The 20,981-nt window shown below is 43.0% G+C and overlaps 1 protein-coding gene across 1 annotated transcript in view; it reads right to left on the bottom strand.

Annotated features, from left to right (window-relative positions):
* Positions 1–20,981, bottom strand: part of FAM81A (family with sequence similarity 81 member A) — a 46,928-nt gene that overhangs the window by 18,998 nt on the left and 6,949 nt on the right. Inside the window, exon 3 of the mRNA XM_012801795.2 lies at positions 6,201–6,319. Within this exon, the coding sequence (XP_012657249.1) occupies positions 6,201–6,319 (119 nt within the window). The remainder of the gene's footprint in view (positions 1–6,200; positions 6,320–20,981) is intronic.

The following is a 20,981-nucleotide window of genomic DNA, read 5'->3' as shown; positions in this document are numbered from 1 at the left end:
AAAAAAAAAAAAAACAAGGTAAGTGGCTAATGGCAAGAGATTTGGGGAAAAAATTGAAGGACTGCTAACAAGAAAAAGAGGTTTTATAAATGGATCGCTCATAATTGACAAAACATTTTTGCTCCTTGTGAATAATACTCTGTATCATAGGAGATGAAGTGCCCCAACTATACTTCCCAGACTCCTTTGCCAGAGGGTTCTGAATTAGAGTCCGCCAATGAGAGGCTCTTATGGGAGATCCTGAAGGCACAGGGGGAGGAGAAGCCCTTACTCTCCCGTCAGGGTAAACTGCAGACTAAGGTTTATAGCACTTCAAGGCACATTCCTGCGAATCATTATTCCCGTGCTATAGAGATGGATTGATTGCTTGTGTGCCACACACACAGCTATTGGTAGCCAAAATCATCACTGTCTTCTCTCTGGGATTCTTACATATAAATATTAGGATCATCTTATCAAATTCTATTTAAACTCTACTGACATTTTAATTGTAATTTTGTTAGTTCTAAAGATCAATTTGAGAAAATTGACAGCTTTCAAATATTAAAGCTTCTGGCTTCGTGCTTACAGCTCAGTGGCTAGGGTGCCAGCCACATACACCAGAGCTGGCAAGTTTGAATTCAGCCCAGGCCTGCCAAACAACAATGACAACTGCAACAAAAAATAGCTGGCACTGTGGTGGGTGCCTATAGTCCCAGCTACCTGGGAGGCTGAGGCAAGAGAATTGCTGAAGCCCAAGAGTTGGAGGTTGCTATAAGCTATGATGTCATGGTACACACAAAATACACACCTACCATCATACTTAATGGTGAGAGATCAGACGTTTTCCCTTAAGATCAGAAACAAGACAAGGGTATCTGCTTTTACCACTTCTGTTCAACATCATACCAGAAGTTCTAGTCAAGGCAATTAGCAAAGACAATAAAATAAAAGTTATCCAGATTGGAAGACAAGAGGTGAAACGACCTCTATTTGCAGATGACATGATCTTATGTATAGAAAATTCAAGGCTGGTTGCAGTGGTTCATGCCTGTAATCCCAGCACTTGGGAGGCCAAGGCAAGTGGATTGCCTGAGCCCACAGGTTTGAGACCAGCGTGAGCCAGAGTGAGACTCTGTCTCTAAAAAATAGCCAGGCACTGTGGCGGGCACCTATGGTCCCAGCTACTTGGGAGGCTAAGGCAAGAGGATCACTTGAGCCTAAGAGCTTGTGGTTGCTGTGAGCTATGACATCACAGCACTCTACCAAAAGTGGCTCAGTCTCATGAAAAAGAAAAAAAAAAGAAAAGAAAAATCCACAAAATTAATAGAAGCAAGGTTGCAGGACATAGGAACAATAAACAAAAATCAACTATACTTCTATACAGTGGCAATGAAAAGTCAAAAATTAAATTAAGAAAACACTTCCGTTTGCAATAGCATCAAAAAGAAGAAAATACATACTTAGGAACGAATTTTGAATAAGTGTAAAACTTATACTCTGAAAACTACAAAACATTGTTGAATGATGTTAAAGATGACTAAAATTTGAAAGATGCCTGTATTCATGAATCAAAAGACTTAATATTTTTCAAATGTCAATATTCCCCATGTAGATCTACAGATTCAGCAGGGTTCCTATCAACATTCCAACTGGATTCTTCATCAAAATTGACAAACTGATCTTAAATGTCATATGGAAATACAAGGGACCCAGAATGGCCAAAATAATCTTGGAAAAGCACAATGAAATTGGAGGACTCATACTTCTCAATTTCAAAACTTACCACAGAGCTGTAGTAATCAAGATAGTGTGGTACCAGCCTGAGAACAGACTGGCAGATGGGTAGACCAGAATTGAGAGTCCACAAACAAACCTATCCATCTGTGACCAGATGACTTTCAACTGGGGTGCTAAGACAGCTCGATGGGGAAAGAACAGACTTTTCAACAAATGATGCAGAGACAACTAGATGTCAACATGCAAAAGAATACGTCTGGAACCCTCCCTCACACTCTGTATGAACTATTAACTCAAAATGGGTCAAAGACCTAAATGTAAGAGCTGAAACTGTAAAACTTAGAAGAAAACACAAGCAACTAAAGAAAAAAATAGGTATGTTGGACATAATCAAGATTTAAAAATTGTGTGTTTCAAAGGACACAATCAAGGAGGTAAAAAGCATAATATCCTTACAATGGGGGGAAAAATTTCACATGAGCTATCTTCTAAGGTAATTGTACCTAGAATATATTTTTAAAGATCCCTACTTCTCAATAATAAAAAGACACCCCAATTTAAAAATGGGCCAGGGATTCAAATAAATATTTCCCAAAAGATATACAAAGATGTATACCAATGAGCATATTAAATGATGTTCGGCACCATTAGTCATTAGGAGAATGCGAATCAAAACCCTGAGATACTGCTTCAAACCCATGAGGATGGCTATGGTCAAAATACAGATAAGTGCTGGTGAGGATGTGAAGAAACTGGAACAGTGATACATTACTTGTGGCAATGTAAAATGGTGCAGCCACTTTGGAAAACAGCCCAGCAGTTCTGTTCCTCAAATGGTTAAATATATAGAGTTATCATGTTACTCAACAATCCCACTCTGGCTTTGAGAGTATCCAAGAGAAATGAAAACACGTGACCACACAAAACCTGAACAAAAAATTTCACAGCAGCACTATTTATAATAACCCCAAAGAGGAAACAACCTAAATGTCCAATTGACACACGGATAAATGAAATGTGGTAGAGTGGGATATTATCTAGCCATGGAAAGGAATGGAGTGCTGGTAGGTCCTGCGACCTAGATGAACCCTAAAAACGTGATGCTAAGATAAGAAGCCAGTTTCAAAGGACCATGTTTACATGTGGTCAGTGTCCACAGAGATGGAACCCAGTTGGTGGTTGCCAAGGATTGGGGAACTGGGAATCTTAGGGGAAAATGGGAAGTGACTACTAATTAGGTATGAGGTTTATTTCTGGATGATAAAAAATGTTCCTAAATTGATTATGATGATGGCTACACAACTTTGTGAATAAAACCCACTGAACTGTATACTTTAAATAGGTAACTTATATGGCATGTGAATTATATGTCACTAAAGCTGCTCAGAAGAGGGGGAGTAAAGGGGAGAGAGAGAGATATCAGAAGCCATCATGCATTTCTCAAACCCGTGAGCTCAGGGCAATCCACCCACCTGGGCCTCCCAGAGTGCCAGGATTATAAGCATAAGCCACCACACTCAGCCTCATCACAAGCCTCTATCATTTCTATTGGGCCTTGAGGTCTGATCAAATCTTGTTTCAAGTATGCTGTGTTAAGTTGTTATGGTTTTTGGGTTTTTTGGGTTTTTTTTCTGAGACAGGGTCATGCTCTATTGCCTGGGCTACAGTGCAGTGGCATGATCACAGCTTAACTCAAATTCAGTCTTGGCCTCAAGTGATCCTCCCACCCTAACCTCCCAAAGTGCTAAGATTATAGGCATGAGCCAATGTACCCACTGGCCTTTGCATCTCTGAACCAGATGTACAGGGAGAAATTCAGGGTCTGGTTCCTATCAGTTATATCACCAGTGGATCCATAAAAACCCTGAAAGTAAACATGAAATGATACAGCAGCCTGTTAACTTAAAAATACCACTTAAAAAGTTCAGATCCCTTCGATACAATTACATAATCAATGCAAGAAAGCCAAAACTTTGCCAAAGAATTCTGTTTCACATGAATTCACTTCAATAATCAAGTCTCATTAAAATTCCAAGGGAAGGACAAATATAGCCACAAAACAAAGCAAAAATATCTGGTACTCATAACAAATGGTTTCGATGGTTTTAGAGTAAAAATATTTGTTACCGGGAAGGAATGAGTTGGGAAGAAAAGTTGTTAAGAAACCGAAACAGCATATAAGATTCCTGAGAGCGTTTCTAAATAATTTTTCTACTTTGTACTAGAACCAGCATCATAGGGATAGTTCCACTGCTGTGAGATGATAACAGCTACCATTTGTTGCGTGCTCACTCCCTCCCACCCAGGGCCCCTCCCTTGATCTTCATCTGCAACTAAAGTGGCTACAGAGAGCATCCCGAGTTGTCCTACAATCCCTCCTCTGTCCTGTAGCTCTCAAAATCTTCTAACTCTGAGAGGCATCCGAGAGCTGGGGTTTCTTCTAAGCCAAACTCCACAGAGTCAAGTGTTTTTCAGCCCTATTACAGTGATTTTCTAGATTTTTTATGGGTATATAATAGTTACACTGCTATGAACCTTCTCCTTTTTTTTTTTTTAGACAGAGTCTCATTTTATCGCCCTTGGTAAAGTGCCATGGCATCACAGAAACCTCAAACTCTTGGGCTAAGCCATCCTCTTGCCTCAGCCTCCCAAGTAGCTGAGACTTACAGGCACCCCCACAATGCCTGGCTATTTTTTTTTTTAAGAGACAGGGTCTTGCTCTGGTGCAGGCTGGTCTTCAACTAGTAAGCTTAAGCAATCCACCTGCCTCGGCCTCCCAGAGTGCTGGGATTACAGGCGTGAGCCGCCGAACCAGTTTTGTTCATCCAAATGAATGCTGAATGTCGAGTATCTTACAGTTTTCCAGAGACTGTTCCAGGCACTCAGGTACAGAAATTAAAGATATGGAACACCAACCTCAAGGCAGTGAAGACAGCAAGTGAGGAAGACAGCAGAGACTCAACAGAGTAGAGAGCGTGAGAGTGGGGTGTCAGGGAAGACTCTGGAGGAGGTGACACTTGAGCTGAACTTTGAAGGCTGACAAGGAGTTCAAAAGGAAGGAGGAAAGGCATTCTAAGTACCAGAATAGCACGAGCAAAAGCACAGGCAAAAGCACAGGGATGGATAGGAGAACATGGCCTATCCAGGGACTAACAGAGAGTTGATGGCTGCTGGGGAGGTACAGTGCAAGGGTAGAGAGGTCAGCAGGGTGTTCATCACTGAGGGTCAGACTAAGGAGGCTGGAGTCGTCCAGATGAGGATGGATAACACAGAAGGAGTGGTCAACGAGTCGGCCATTCAATCCATGCAGTCCTCACCTGCTAGACTCTTTACCCCAGATCCAAATAACATCCACAGCATTCAAGGCCTTTCGTGTGTTGTCTGCTCTAAAGAGGCCATGGATCCCGTGGGTCCCCGTTCTCTCCCCATCCCCGCTCCTCAGCAGACCACCCTCTGCCATCTCAGGCTGACCCAAGTGCCCACTTCCTCCTCGGCTGTAGGGCTGGTGCACATTGATGTACTTGGGTCTTAATAGCAGCAGGGGGCAGAAGAGAACCATAAATACTCCGGACACCTGTGTCCCAGCCAGATAGAACAATCCCCAACACAGTCCTTGGGCAGCACTTCTCAGATGTTCCTGTGCACATGAATCCAGGGACCTGGCTAAGATGCAGGCTCTGGGCAGCTGGGCAGCAGACCAGAGACCGTGCACTTCCAACAAGCCCCCAGGTCGCGCCCATGCTGCTGGCCCCACTTGGAGAGCAGTGCTTTGCATACTGAGGGAGGTGATCTCTCTCTCTTTCTCTTAAAATTTTCCAATCTGTCACAGACCAATACTTTCAGAAAACAAAATTAAGATGAATTATAAATAAACGAAAAAGAAATTTTTTTGAGACAGAGTCTCACTATGTCGCCCTCGGTAGAATGATGTGGTGTCACAGCTCACAGCAACCTCAAACTCTTGGGCTTAAGCGATTCTCTTGCCTCAGCCTCCTTCGCAGCTGGGACTACAGGTGCCCGCCACAGTGCCCAGCTATTTTTGTTGTTATTGTCGTTGTTGCAGTTGTCATTGTTGTTTAGCTGGCCCAGGCTGGGTTTGAACCTGCCAGCTTGGGTGTATGTGGCCGGCGCCCTACCCACTGAGCCGCCAGTAAATGAAAAATTTTTAAAAGACATTCAAAATATAGTCCTGCCTTTGCATACTGGATTCAATAAACACAATATTACACTACCAAATTACACAGCGAACCCGCCCATCATTTCCTCCCACAAACGACCCTAATTGCAGAAGCATGAGCAATCCGGGCACGCTCACAGTCGGGTTTAACTTCTACCACTACATTTTATGGGCGAAGCAGGGAGGAGGAGTACTCCGAGAAGCCAAGGAATGTGCTTTCAGGCTTCATGAATACATTCCCCACTAGAATGGAGTTTACCAAACAGTTTTTGATGAGCAGAGTGCCCTGCGTTTGAGCACCTACCTTGCCACTCTTCCTCGAAGATCTCCCAAACCAGAGAGCTGACGCATCTCCAGGGTCTTTAAGGCAGAATTAGTTCCATAGCTAATGTTGTCCCTGGCACGGATCTGCTCCTGGAGTACCTGGGCAACACAAAAAGCCACCAAGGGATGCATTTGAGAATTTACACGCTGCCACAGATGCATTTTATACTTTTGGCCAAAATATGAACGTTTAATTCGCTTTTTCCATAAGCAGCTCTGTTTTAACACTTACCTGATAAACACATATAAAGGAACCAGGGTGCTTAGAAAAAGAGAGAGTGATCTCACGGACTATTCCCAGACCAAGTCTCTTAATTTAATAATAAAAATAAAGTTCCTTTATTTTTTACTTTATTTTTATTATTTCTTCCTTGATAATGAAGTCTTCTTTCCCTCTCCCCCCCTTTTAAAGGACCTAAAGGGGTCCTGCTGTATTCAGGCTGGTCTTCAACTCCTGGATTCAAGCAATCCTCCTACCTCGGCCTCCTGAGTAGCTAGGATCCCAGGTGACAGCCACCACTCCTGGCAGCACTTACTTCTTAATCTAGCATTGGCAGGGTCCACAGGTTGTGTATGAAGTGTTTTCTCTTTTATTGTTTTGATTTCAGTTTAGAATCCCTCTTTGATCTAAGGATAGCTAGGTACAAAAGGATTACTTAAAAACACATTTTTGGTGGCGCCTATGACTCAAGGAGTAGGGTGCCGGCCCCATATACTGGAGGTGGTGGATTCAAACCTGGCCCTAGCCAAAAACTGCAAAAAAAAAAAAAAAGCATCTTTTCATTTTGATTATTTGTTGCCTTATGATAAAAATATGCTCTGGCTGGCGCAGTGGCTCACACCTGTAATCCTAGCACTCTGGGAGGCTGAGACAGGTGGATTGCCTGAGCTCACAGGTTTAAGACCAGCCTGAGCCACAGCAAGACCTTGACTCTAAAAATAGCAGGGCATTGTGGTGGGTGCCTGTAGTCCTAGCTACTTGGGAGGCTGAGACAAGAGAATTGCTTGAGGCCAAGAGTTTGAGGTTGTTGTGAACTATGAAGCCACAGCACTCTCCCGGGGCAACAAAGTGAGACTCTGTCTCAAAATATATGTGTGTGTGTGTGTGTGTGTGTGTGTGTGTGTGTGTATGATCTGTAAGAAATTTAATTTTTGAATATGTTAAGGTTTGCTTTGTGGCACATGATTGAATTTTTTTTAATCTTTCACAGATACGCAAAACTTTGCATTTTCTATTTAAGGAACGAAAGGTATAACATTGTCTATGACATTGAGTTTGCTCAGTCCCTTATTTATTTTTCTCTAGATCTTAAATCTCTGCTAAATCTCTCCAGCTGGGAAAGAGGAATTATGAATTCCCTTACTGTAAAACGTTGTCATCAAGTTCTCCTAACACTTTCAATACTTTTTACTTTATATACTTGGCTGCCATTTTATGATTTATGATAAAAAGTGTTTGTTACAATTATATAATAACTTCTTTATCCTATGCAGTGCTTTTGATAGTTTCACCTTACCGGATATTAATATTGCTACTGTGTTTTGTAAGTAATGAGGCAAACACTTGCTTGGGCTAATTGTACACCAGGACTGTTTTCATTGCTTTAGGATGTTGACTCATTTAGTCCTCAACATCCTATGACAGAGGTACTATTTTTGTTTTGTTTTTTGAGACAGAGTCTCACTCGGTCACCCTGGGTAGAGTGCTGTGGTGTCACAGCTCACGGTAACCTCAAACTCTTGGACTTGAGCAATCCACTTGCCTCAGCCTCCCAAGTAGCTGGGACTACAGGCATCGGCCGCAATGCCAGACTAGTTTTTCTTTCTCTCTCTTTTTTTTTTAAAGTAGAGATGGGGGTCTCGCTCTTGCTCAGGCTGATCTCCAACTCCTAAGCTCAAGCAACCTGTCCGCCTCAACCTCCCAGAGTGCTGGGATTACAGGTATGAGCCACTGGGCCTAGTGGACAGAGGTACTATTATGATCCCCATTTCACAGATGGTGAAATGTCTATGTAGTTGAATAACTTGCCCACAGCCACACAGTCAGTAAGGGACAGAGCTGGGCTTTGAACCTATGAGCCTGGCTCACAGACTGTGCTCTCAACTGTGACCCTTAGACTATTCTGTCCGTTGTCATTCATCCTTGTTGTTCCCTTTATCCAACCTGTTTAATCACATTCCTTCCCTTTTCTCCTCTTGTTCACTGGTGACATTCCTGGACGCTGTCATTCCATGAATGGCTATGCTACCTTCCCTTCCCAATGTGCCTGCCGTATGCATGTCTACTCCAAGCTCTGTCCTCCCACAGCTCCCCCAGTATGAGACATTCAGCCTCCCTCACGTCCACCTCCTTTACCTCTCAACCCCAGATGATGACTTATTTGGAAGCACTTTACTTTTCTCCCCTCTTGCCCTTCCCCTACCCTAACTGGGCTGTGCTAAAATACCCCAGTTCTTCTCCTTGGGCTATTGTTAGACGCTTGCTTACAGAAAGCCTGTTGTATCTCAGTATGTTTTTTTCTTTTCTTAGCACTCTGCTGTTACATAGTCCTAGGCAGTGATCAATATCTACTTACGTGAAATCAGACAGGTCTTTTGTTAAGGATCACTGATCACCTTTGTGCTTCTCCCTATCATTTTTCCCTCTTACAGTCACTGGAGAATCTTTTCTCTAGCACTTTCCTTAGATTGGGCACTCGGAGAAAAGACTCTCTGAATTCAGTCATGCCGAGAATCATCCTTCCCTCACCCTGAGAATATAGAATTCTCCAGTTAAAAGCTTTTCTTCCCATCAGGAAGGCCGATGCTTCTTCCTCTGCGAGTTTCTTGGCTCCTTAACGCCTAGAAGTTTGCCAGATTTTTTTTTTCATCATCTTTAAAATTTAGGAATTGTATCAGAATATGCCCAATTGTGAGTCTTTTTTTATTCACTTCTACCTAGAGCTCAGTGAACTTTGCAATCCACACTCTCAGATTTTTCTTCAACTCAGGTAAAATTTCTTCTTCTAGGTGACTAATATTTCTTCTCCATCTGTCTCTTTTTCTCCCTCTGGAACTCTTACTGCTCACATGTTGGGTGTCCTGGATCTGACCACCCAGGCTTTTATCTTTTCCTCATGTTTCTCTTTCTTTGAATTTGCCTCTGATGTTTCAGAGATTTCTTCAAACTTTGTCTTAAGGGCAAACTAACTGGCTCTAAGTCATCTATGGACTTTAAAAAATTTAAGTTCAAATAGAAATTTTATGTTGTACTTGGATCGCCTTAAAATGCAGGAATTATTTTTTATTCAAGGCTCATCTGTTTCCTGTCTCCTGTGTGCCATTTCTAAGGACAGTAGGAAGAATAATTGCTCCTTCAGGCTGCAGAGCCCATTAGGTGTGATGAGACTCTTCTTTCTCTGCTCACTGGTATGCCTTAAGTAGGCGGTCCCGAGTGAACTGGAGGTGCGGCTGGTGAGAGCACAGGGCCAGTCTCCTGGTAAAGATGCCAGTTCCACGTCCTGCCCTCCAGCTCCCCCAGCACAGAGGCAGCGGGGACACAGCCCACCTGACAGCCCTGCCACCCCCATGTGGGGCAAGAGACTGGTTCAGTCACTTGATGAGAAGCAGCGAGCCTGGCCCCTCCTCCTTGGACACCCAACCCTAAGGTCCTGGCCCTCACTGCACAGCTATCCCGGTCAGGTCTCTGCTGCTCACGCTGTTCCTGCCTATCCCAGCTGATCAGGAGGGTGGCACTGGGACCAGGAGCAGAGTGGAGGGAGGCACACTGAACCCCCACCTTGCCATCACCCCCTACACCAATCTAGAGGCTTCTCGAGGAGATATCCCTGGGTATCCACTTGTTATTATTTATTTCTAGAAATGTGATGGTTTCTGATACCCTGACAATTTGTAGTCCCGTTTTGAAATGAATAGAAAAGCTCAATTAAAGATGATGTGTATGTTTACACAAATTGCTTTTGCGTTCCCTTGTCTCAACTGTTTCTATTTTTTTTAAGTATAATATGTATCTTATACAGAAAAGTGCACTTGTGTGCATCTTTGAACTTCCTAGTTTAAAATGTAAAACATACCAAGATTTTTAAACTTCCTAGTAAAAAAACAGAATTAGGAATGGGAGTACTTATTCTGTTTTACTTATTGGAATCTGCCTGAAGCCACTATGGATGGAATGACGGTGACAATAAAAACGCATTTCACTGAATGCCAGACCTCTCTATTATTGCCTGTAGTCTGCAACTTTTTCTCAATGAACCTGCTCTATGAAGACTAGAATGCAGATGAGCTACAGTCACCTGTGAATGACAAAACGTTAGTCATCTGAACGCACGCACGGAAGGATCTGACTAATGCAGTTCTGGCACTCTCCCACTGATGCAAAGGCACTGGCGAGCTCTCTCTCTTAATAGGAAGTAACACCTGTTAGTTATAGTTAATCGAAAATAACACATTTATATATATATATAGATATATGTTATACTTCAAACCTCTGTTTGTAATAAGGCCTGAGAGCATGGTTCTCCATTAGCTATAGGTTGTGTAAATATCACAAAGACGGCTGGCTACACACACAGATTCTCAGGCCTCGTCCCTAGAAAACCAAAGCTGGGGAACGGACGCAGGAATGGGGCTGCTGGTGACTCACACGCCACGCCCGGAGTGCCACTGCATCAGGCACCATAGAAATAGCAAAGACTAGAACTAGTATTATTTCCTCTGAGTTGTTATTCAATCATGAAGCAGAAAAATCACCAGGCAGAGACAATGGAGAGCAATTCACAAAGAAGGAGCTAAAAATAATTAACTAGCACATTTTCTTAAAGGCTCAACCTTTCTGATAAGCAAAGAAATAGGAAATAAAACTCATACCACTACCATGTGCCACTCTGGGGTGGAATGTTGACAGTGGGGGAGCCCGTGGGGTGGCAGGAGGGGTAAGGGAGCTCTTTGTAAACTGCTGTTCAATTTTGCTATGAACCTGAGATTGTTTTGTTAAAGTCTATTTTTTAAAACAACAACAACAACAAAAAACTCATAACATTTTCCCTTATCAAAGAAGCAAGTATTTTTAACTTATACTACAAAAAGTGTATCAAAAATCAAAAAGGTACAGTGGCCCTTCTTACTAAAACTTTTTCTAGAGAGTGCTATTGCAAAATATATTGATAATGTTCATAATCTGGGACCTAGTAACTCTAGTTCTTAGAATTAATCTTGTGGGTCTGTGTGTGTTTGTATGTGTGAGACAGAATCTTGCTCTATTACCCCAGCTAGAAAGCTATAGCAACATCATAGCTTACTGAACCTTAAACTCCTGGGTTCAGGCGAACCTCCTGTCTCAGCCTCCTAAATAGCTAAGACTACAAGTGCCCCCCACAATACCAGGCTAATTTTTTCTATTTTTAGTAGAAATGGGGTCTGGCCTTTGCTCAGGCTGGTCCTGAACTCCTGAGCTCAAACAATCCTCCCACCTCAGCCTCCTAGTGTGTTAGAATTACAGGTGTGAACCATTGTGCCCAGCCTTTGGAATTAATCTTAAAGGACAAATTAAGAAAAATGACAAAAACATATGCACAAAGATGTCTTCATAGTGTGATGTATACCGATACCAAGCATTTTATAAGATAGATTATTATGCAGACACTAAGAAGATCAGGGAAGCCTAAAACAAGAAGGAAAACATACAATTTAATATTAAGCAAAAAGAAAGAATACACATGATTTCAGCGGTGTATTAAGATGCATATAAAACCCCAAAATGCTAATGTTTTACTTAGAGTGAAATTATGGTTGATTCTTGCATTTCCCACCAGGGCATATACTACTTTTATAAACAGAAAAAAATGTTTTTTTAACTTAGAAGAAAAGTCCATTTAACTTTCAGAATTCTGCAGATAAATAAGCTCTTGTATCAGAGTGCTTTGAAAAATACAGAAAGGAATTACACCAGAGCTTAACACAGCAGTCACATTACTGAAAAGTTATATGAAAGCAAGAAGCATTAGAGAGCTCACTGTTTAAGGGAATTCTAGAAAGAAGCTTCAGAATAATCATCCCTCTCTGTAAGATCAGTCAGTAATGTTCCCAAATTTGGAACAGTATATCATCATGATGCATCTACTTTAAAAAGTTTCTATCCTTAAGTGTACATTATCCATTCTCCATTACCATCAATTCAATTCAAAACACTAGTTTTTAATGTCTACTTTGGGCTGAGTACCGGGCACGTTTTCAGGGAACTCAGTTGTTGCAGAAAAGATAGCAGGGTGGTAATTGCATTGCCCAAGTCCAGACAATATTCCAATATTCTTTTCAGATAATCTTTTTATTCTATTTTTTATTTATTATTTATTTTGTAGAGACAAGGTCTCTTACCGTTGCCCAGGCTAGTCTCAAACTCCTGGCCTCAAGTGATTCTCCCGTCTTTGCCCCCCAAAGTGCTGGGACTACAGGTTTGGGACACCACCCTGAACCCCAAGTCCATGCAACAAACACATTTCAGACAAGCACAGAGAAGAGCCTTACAAAAATGATGCCTCCAGGTTCGCGCCTGTGGCTCAGTGGCTAAGGAGCCAGTCACATACACCGGAGCTGGTGGGTTCGAATCCAGCCTGGGCCTGCCAAACATCAATGACAACTACAACCAAAAAATAGCCGGGCATTGTGGCAGGTGCCTATAGTCCCAGATACTTGGGAGGCTGAAGCAGGAGAATCGTTTAAGCCCAAGAGTTTGAGGTTGCTGTGAACTGTGACACCATAGCACTCTCCTGAGGGCCACATAGTGAGACTCTGTCTCAAAAAAAAAAGATGCCTCCAGTCTTCATTTATTTTTTTTTCCATGATATGGCCTATAATTAAAGAACCTCCCTTCCCAAGACAGCCTGGAATAGGGACACCCCCCCCATGTGAGCCTCAATTGTGGTATAAAGCACTTTACTCAAAGGTGATGACAAACCCATGCCCTGGGTGCTCCAAGCCTCCCAGAGAGGACAACCCGGCTGAAGAATGACCAGGAAAGAAGCAAGTCTCTGGGTTTCTCCCTTTCTAACTGTCTAGATTGGTAAGGATTTGGAAATGAAAAGTGTAGCTCCAATATCACCTCCAGAATCTTGTGCCTATAGCAAGGCAGGACCTCAGAGGGGGTATCTCTCTACCTGGCTTTTTTTTTTTTTTCTGAGACAGAGTCTCAAGCTCTTTTTTTTGAGTCTCGGAGTCTGTTAGCTCTACTTCCAAAATCAATCCAGAATCCTTCCGCTTCTTTCCATCTGCGCCGTGACTCCATGACTCCCCTAAGGCAAGGTGTATCATCTCTGTCTAACCTTCCACGGTAGCCCTGAACCCTCGCCCTGCTTCCATCCTCGCTCCCCTACAGTCCCTTCTCCACACAGTAGGCAGCATGGTCTTTTGAAACATAAATCAGTGTGTAAGCCCCCACGAGTACAGGGGTTTGTCTCTTTTATTCACTAATGTATCCCCAGTACCAAGAATGTGAATGAATTATTGAAATTCCTTGGCTTAAATCTAAATAACAGCTTCTCATTTCCAGCTCCAAACTACATATTGCCAGAAAGGCCAAGCTGGCCCTCTCCCTCCACTCAGGACCCTCCATCTAATGGTCCTCTTTCTGCTCTCAAGCACACCACACCTCTTCCTATGTGGCCTTGGAACCAGCCGGTCTCTCTCTTGGAATGGTCTCCTTCTGCCTTACCACCACCTGGTTGTGTCTGGCCCCTCTGTCACTCCAGTCTCAGGGCACATCTCCTCTTACCATCCTTTCTAGGACACTCTGCAATCACTGTCCATCTTGTCATCTCATCAGAGCACTTGGCATCAGCTAACATGGCCGCATATACTCATGTTCACTGCCCACATACCCCATCAGAATGTGTAGTAGGCCTAGGACGGGGGGAAGCTTTGTGTCTGACAATGCCTGGCTCTTGGTGGATAACTGAGTAGTTTATCAATTTGTTTAGTTCCATGTTCTAGGATCTGGTTTTCCAAGTGGAAGGCTCAGGGACTATCTCTAGCTAGAACCCAAAGGTGATCTGGTTCTGAAAGATGAGCTCAGACAAGCTAAAACATGCTGGAGACAGAGCAGACATCAATTTATTAATTTACACTGAAAAGGCTCTATTGACAGCACTGGACAAATATTCCAATCCCATTCAATTCATTGTCTTCTCCCCCTAGAATCAGGTCACGTGACAAGCCAAAAGTGGTGAGTAGAGTTAAACAAAATGAATTTGGATAATAATCACCAATATCCTTCTGCTGCTACACTGGTACCTGTTCCAATGGGACTAGATCACTCAACTGCTGGCTGAAATTCCCTATTTAGGTAAAATGCATAAAGTCCAGTAGCCAAGACTCTGTCCTCGCTGGCAGTGCGGGATGCACAGTCCAACCACTCATTAACATCATTGTTGACACCTCTGCTTCAACATGTTAATAAAGCCCAGCACTGCACTCATCAGTGGAGCTCAGAAAACTCTTCAGGAGTTCATCCGCAAATTATTAAACCAGCAAAGCAAGTAAAATCTACTCAATTAAATTATACAGGTTTCCATAACCCAACTGGGTCAAAACCAACTCCCCAAGCCAACAGGACATGATGAAGACTCAGCACTAGGAAAACAGCAATAGGCCTGCGGATTTAACCAATCAGGTAGCAGACTCCACTGCCCACCAGAGACAGCTAAAGCCCTAAGGAAACCAAAGGGGTCCAGACTATATCTCCAAGCCATCAATTGGCATGGAAGGAACAGCTTCCCACCAATGAAAGAACTGTGGCCTGCTCTCCAAGACTTGGCTTCCAGGGACTGATAACAGCTTAAACCAAAGACATAATGGATAATCCAGACATGTATAATTTATAGTTGACTACATTACCTCTTCTAAATTTATAATGATGATAATTTGTGGAAAGTTGCTCAGCAATAAATAATTGATGACCTACTCCACATCACGAGGCAAACTGCTAATGGAGAACTTGGGAGTGGATGTTTTAAAAGAATAGACTCTTCCACCCAGCATTTATCAAGCACCTTCTGTGTACTGGTACACAAGAGTCAGCTGTTTTCACGTTGGAATGTGCTGATAGTGTATAGGTAATAATTATGGGGCTCTGGAAGGGCCAAGGACTCCAGACCATCTCCCCTCCCAGGAACACTTCAAGTCCTTGAACTGACACCCTTTGAGGAGGAAACTTTATTGAGCTCCTTCTATGTGCTGGACATTGGCAAGTGCTAAAAATAGAAACATTAAGCCTCAGTTATAGCCCTTCAGGATCACAAAGGGTAGTAGTTTGACAATTAAAAGGTAGATTTTTTTTTTTTTTTTTGCAGTTTTTGTCCGGGGCTGGGTTTGAACCGCCACTTCCTGCATGTGGGACCGGGGTGCCCTACTCCTCTGAGCCACAGGCACTGTCCTAAAATGTAGATTTTACTCTTTTTCCTGTGTATAACTGTGTTCTGAATCACAAGGACTTGTCTAGGCAAATTTACTAAGATGTAGGGGTTTTTGTTGGGTGTTGGAGGATTTTTTTAGGAACGGAATCTCTGTTGCCCAGGCTTCAGTGCTTTGGGTGTCGGCCTAGCTCACAGCAACCTCAAACTCCTGGGTTCAAGTGATCTTTCTGCCTCAGCCGCCCAAGTTACTGAGCACCTATCACAATACTCAGCTAATTTTTCTATTTTTAGCAGAGACGAGGTCTTGCTCTTGATCAGGCTGGTCTCAAAGTCCTGAGACCAAGCTATCCTCCCACCTTGGCCTCCCTGAGTGCTAGGATTACAGGCGTGAGCCACTGCACTCATCCAACATATCTCCATTGACGAGCTCTATCAGGAGCCTGGAGTAAGCTTTACATCTTGAGAATGCCTTCAGCTTTATTTTTTATAATATAAAATCCTCTGCAGAGAACAATTCCTAAAAAAACACACACCCACTAAAATTTTACTGAGTGAACTAAAAAGCAAGCATAAACCAGTAGGGAAAACAATAGAAAGCCAGGCAATTTAAAGAAGAAATCCATTAAGAATCTACAGACAAAAAATACACTTTCACATCACTGAAACACAACCTGAATATCTTCACACCTCTTTGCTTTAAATATGCAGTTTTTATATTACTTATAAATAATGACTTCTCCCAGTTTTTATATTACTTATAAATAATGACTTCTTCTTAGTTAGATCTTATTCTACTGATTATTATGTTCTAGATGTTGATGTCCTCCAAAAATTAATATGTTGACATCCTAACTTCCAACATGGTGGTGTTAAGAAGTGGGAGACAATTAGGTCATGAGAGGAGACCTTTCAAAAATGGGATGAGTGTCCTTTTAAGAAGAGAAGCAGGCGCCTGCTTCAGCTCTCTGCTATGTGAAGACAGAGGAACAGCCAGTCACCACCGGGAAGCAGGGCCTCACCAGACACTGGATCTGCCAGCACCTTGATCTTGGACTTCCTCGTCTCTAGAAATATAAGAAATAAATTTCCGTTCCTTCAGCCACCCAGTCCATGACAATTTGTCATAGCAGCCTGAACTAAGACAATAATCATGATTTCATTTTCATGAATGCTGGTTACAAGGTAGCAATTCCGATCTCTCATCAAGCATCCTAATTTTGGTTATGGTTAGGTCGATGTACTTAAGTTCATAAGATAAATCCATGTAATGAGTGTTTCATATTGGAGTTCTAAATTTCTAAACTTCCTTGCTGCTACTTTACCATAATACATAGTTATGATGAGTTATAAAAACATAAATACTCAGATACCCAAAGTAATCGTTTTACCCAAATCAGATTTCACTCAGTTTTCTCTCTCTACAAGGGAAATTATCGTTTCATTTTCAAAACTGCACACTCCAAAAACACATGTAAATGGAAAAGAGGGCTGTTGGGTTAAGGCAAGAATAATCATTACATAAAATGTGTTACACGTGTTGGGAAAACAGCAAAACTGAAATTACTTTAAAACTCGTCTTGGCGCCTGTAGCTCAAGCGGCTAGGGTGCCAGCCACATACACCAGAGCTGGCGGTTTTCAGCCCAGCCCGGGCCTGCCAAACAACAATAACTACAACCAAAAAATAGCCAGGTATTGTAGTGGGCACCAGCAGTCCCAGCTACCTGGGAGGCTAGGCAAGAGAATTGCTAAAGCCCAAGAGTTTGAGGTTGCTGTGAGCTGTGATGCCACAGCACTCTACCGAGGGCGACATAGTGAGACTTTGTCTCAAAAAAAAGAAATTACTTTAAAACTCACTGCTTGTAAATAGTTTAAATATCATCTTAAAGGAACATGTCTGGGGAGAAATAATTAGCCTAAATGATTGATGACTTTGGATTCCTAGGTGTGTTTGCTAATGACTCAAATTATGGAAGCAGTTCAAGGGAACTCTCATCACAGAAATGATGGGACAGGGGAGAACTGGGATGGGACAGCGAGAGTTAAAGTCTCGCTAAAGTTAGCGAGAACTAACATTACAGTGGTATGAACAAGTTCTTCCTGAAACCCAGGAAGTAAAGAATAGCTGAATAGCGCAACTTGTTACATTTGAGCCTTGGTTACACAAGATCGGGTTGCAGAAGAGCTTCCAGGAGGCAAAGTAGAAAAAAGAAAGGAGTACAGTTTGGAGCTTGTAACTACGTGGGTTTATTCTCAGCACTGCCACTACCGGCCTTGAGACCCCAGGCCGTGGGCCTATTTGAAAAGGATGCACTTTGCATAGATGACCTCAGAATCTCTTCTAGTCCTTTTTGCTACCAGTTCATCTACGACAGGCTTCCCTCCACATTGGGCCTTTATTCACTTAACACACTGTGCTATGGTTTGAATGATGGTGTCCCCTCCCAAATTCATGTTGAACCTTAATCTCCATTGTGGTGAAATTAACAAGTGGGACCTTTGGGGAGGTGATTCAGTCCCCAGAGCTCCACTTTCATGAATGGATTAGGGCCGTTCTAAGAAGGGCTTGAGGGAGCAGCGGGCCCACTCTCTTCCACTCTCCTGCCATGCAAGGACACAACATTGGTCCTTTATGTCCTTCCACCTTCTGCCATGTGAGGGTGAAGCAAGAAGGCCCCTCACCAGACGACAAAGGCCAGCACCTTGGTTTAGAACTTCCCAGCCTCCAAAGCTATGAGAAATAAATGTCTTGGGTATTTTGTTAAAGCAACACAATGTACTATGACAGCATGCATTGCATTTTGCTCCAAATACTGTGTCTGAAAATGCAAAGACGAATTAAGATGAGGTTCCTCTTTTGTTTTGAGTAGTCTCTCATTCTTGTCACTCAGGCCAGTGCTGTGACATCAACCAAGCTTACAGCAACCCCCAAGGTTCAAGCCATCCTACTGCCTCAGCCTTCCAAGTAGCTGGGACCATAGGTCCTGCCACAATGATCAGCAATTTTTTTTTTTTTTGGTCTATTTTTAGAGATGCAGGTCTTGCTCTTGCTCAGGCTGGTCTCCAATTCCTGAGCTCAACTCATCTACCCTCTTTGGCCTCCCAGAGTGTTAGGGTTGCGGGCGTGAGCCACCTTACCTGGCTGGCTGGTTCCTCTCTTTTTGAAAAGTTCACAATCTAAAGGAGAAACAGGCTTGTAGAAAAACAATGCCAGTCCTATTCAGTAAATCCTAAAGCAACAGTGGCTTGTGCTGGGTGTTCAGGATGCACTGAGGGAAAGAGATGGGGGTAAGGGAGGATCTGGCAGGAGTACTTCCTAGAATGAGGGAACAAAACACAATGTATCAAACACAATGAAGGGCCTGGATGAAGTCGGAAATCACATATTTAAAGTTGTTCTGATCTGACTCGGTGCCCAGAATACAGTGGTTACTGTGCTGGCCACATGCGCTGAGGCTGGTGGGTTTGAACCTGGCCTGGGCCTGCTAAACAAAAATGACAACCAACAAAAAAATAGCCAGGTGTTGTGACAGGTGCCTGTAGTCCCAGCTACTTGGGAGGCTGAGGCAAGAGAATCGCTTAAGCCCAAAAGTTTGAGGTTGCTGTGAGCTGTGATACTACTACACTCTACAGAGGGCGACACAGTGAAACTCTGTCTCAAAATAAATAAATAAATAAGTAAAACATAAAGCGGTTCTGATCATTGGATAAGTACAGGTAGCCCCCAAAGGGGGAATTATTCCCCGTATTCCACAATTGCAGCTAAAGCTCTATCACCTCTTATGTTGATGGAAAAAATTAAGAGCAGGGTTTTCTAAGTGTTACGCTATCTGCTGAGGGGACAGTAAGGTCAGAAGAGAGTAACTCCTCTCTCTAGCCTTTTCCCCCAACCCATGAGCCAAAGGAACAGAGCTGAGTACACACAGGAAAATGCTGGGTGTGGAAAGAATGAAAAGGCAACACTGTATTCTAACATGAAACATGGGGGTATTTGCATTTTTTAATGACATCCTACCTAGTCTCTCCTTCTCAGCAGGGTCATTCCAAGACCCCCAGGGATAGGTGAAACCGTGACTAGTACCAAACGCTGTGTGAACCATGTGTTTTCCACCTGATAACCAAGATTGCTACAGAGTGACTACGGGCAAGTAGTTTATTCAAGGTAGACACAGTGGACAAAGGGATGATTCACGTTTCTGGAGAGACAGAGCAAAACGGTGTGAGATTTTATCATGCTACTGAAACGGTGCACGATTTTAAACTTTTGAATTGTTTACTTCTGGAATTTTCCATTGACTATTTTAAGGCCGCAGTTGCCTACAGGTAGCTGAAACTGCAAAAGTAAAACTGTGGATAAGAGGGCACTACTGCACTTCTGTGCCCTTGGTTCAGGGGCTGGGAACCGAAGAATCACTCATCCCCATCACTTTAATTTTATCTCTTCTCTTTCTAGATTTAGGTGCAGAAGAGCTCTCAGCCTCCCAGCATATCTGCAATCCTTTTCAAAACTGAAATGTTTAAGTTGGGGGTTCTTCAATTTCGTGCAGTTGTCAACTTGGAGATGCTGAGTTATTCACTCTCTGAGATAAAACTGCCTGAGCACCCAAATATAAAACTGGAAAGATCATTCTAAATATAGACACCACCTTCCAAACACAAGTAAATTATCCACAGCAATCTTATAAACTGTCTGTGCCTCTCTGATGTCATTAGACTCCTTTGGTAGAGAAAATCAAACCTGACTCTGGCTAAATTAGGGGGAAATAGAGAATTTATTGGAAGGACAAAGGGGAGAGATATGCATCACCAATAGGGCAGCTGAGTAACCAGACTGAGGAAAAGGCACCAAAGTTATATCCTGAGGTCCAGGCAGCAGGAACTACCGGCCAGGATCCCACAGGCACAGTGGCTGCAGGGAGGGTACTCGGGCCATTTCCAGTCCTTGGGTCACTCTGGTCAGTTTTTACAGTCTAGGAAAGGAGAGTCTAACTGCTCTGGCCTGAGCCAGGGGCCCCAATCCCCTTCAGCTAAAAAGGTGATAAGATACCCCAATTAATAGCTATCCCCATCTGTATCCAGTGGAAGAAATGTAAATCCACAAGGCAATCAGGCTGAGGGTGGTAACCATGCACTAGGCCAGGACCAAAAGGCACATGCTTGGTGAGAATTACCAAAAACAAGAGAAATTGAGGCTGGCACGGTGGCTCATGCCTGCAATCCTAGGACTCTGGGAGGCCAAGCAGGTGGATAGCTTGAGCTTGCAAGTTCAAGATGCTTGGGCTTAAGTGATTCACTTGTGTCAGCCTCCCAAGTAGCTGGGACTATACAGGTGCCCGCCACAACACCCGGCTATTTT

This window comes from Otolemur garnettii, unplaced genomic scaffold, assembly GCF_000181295.1.
Source record: "Otolemur garnettii isolate 467f Iridium unplaced genomic scaffold, OtoGar3 scaffold00011, whole genome shotgun sequence".
NCBI lineage: Eukaryota > Metazoa > Chordata > Mammalia > Primates > Galagidae > Otolemur > Otolemur garnettii.
Note: the sequence above shows the minus strand (reverse complement) of the source record. Positions and strands in the feature narration are given on the sequence as shown.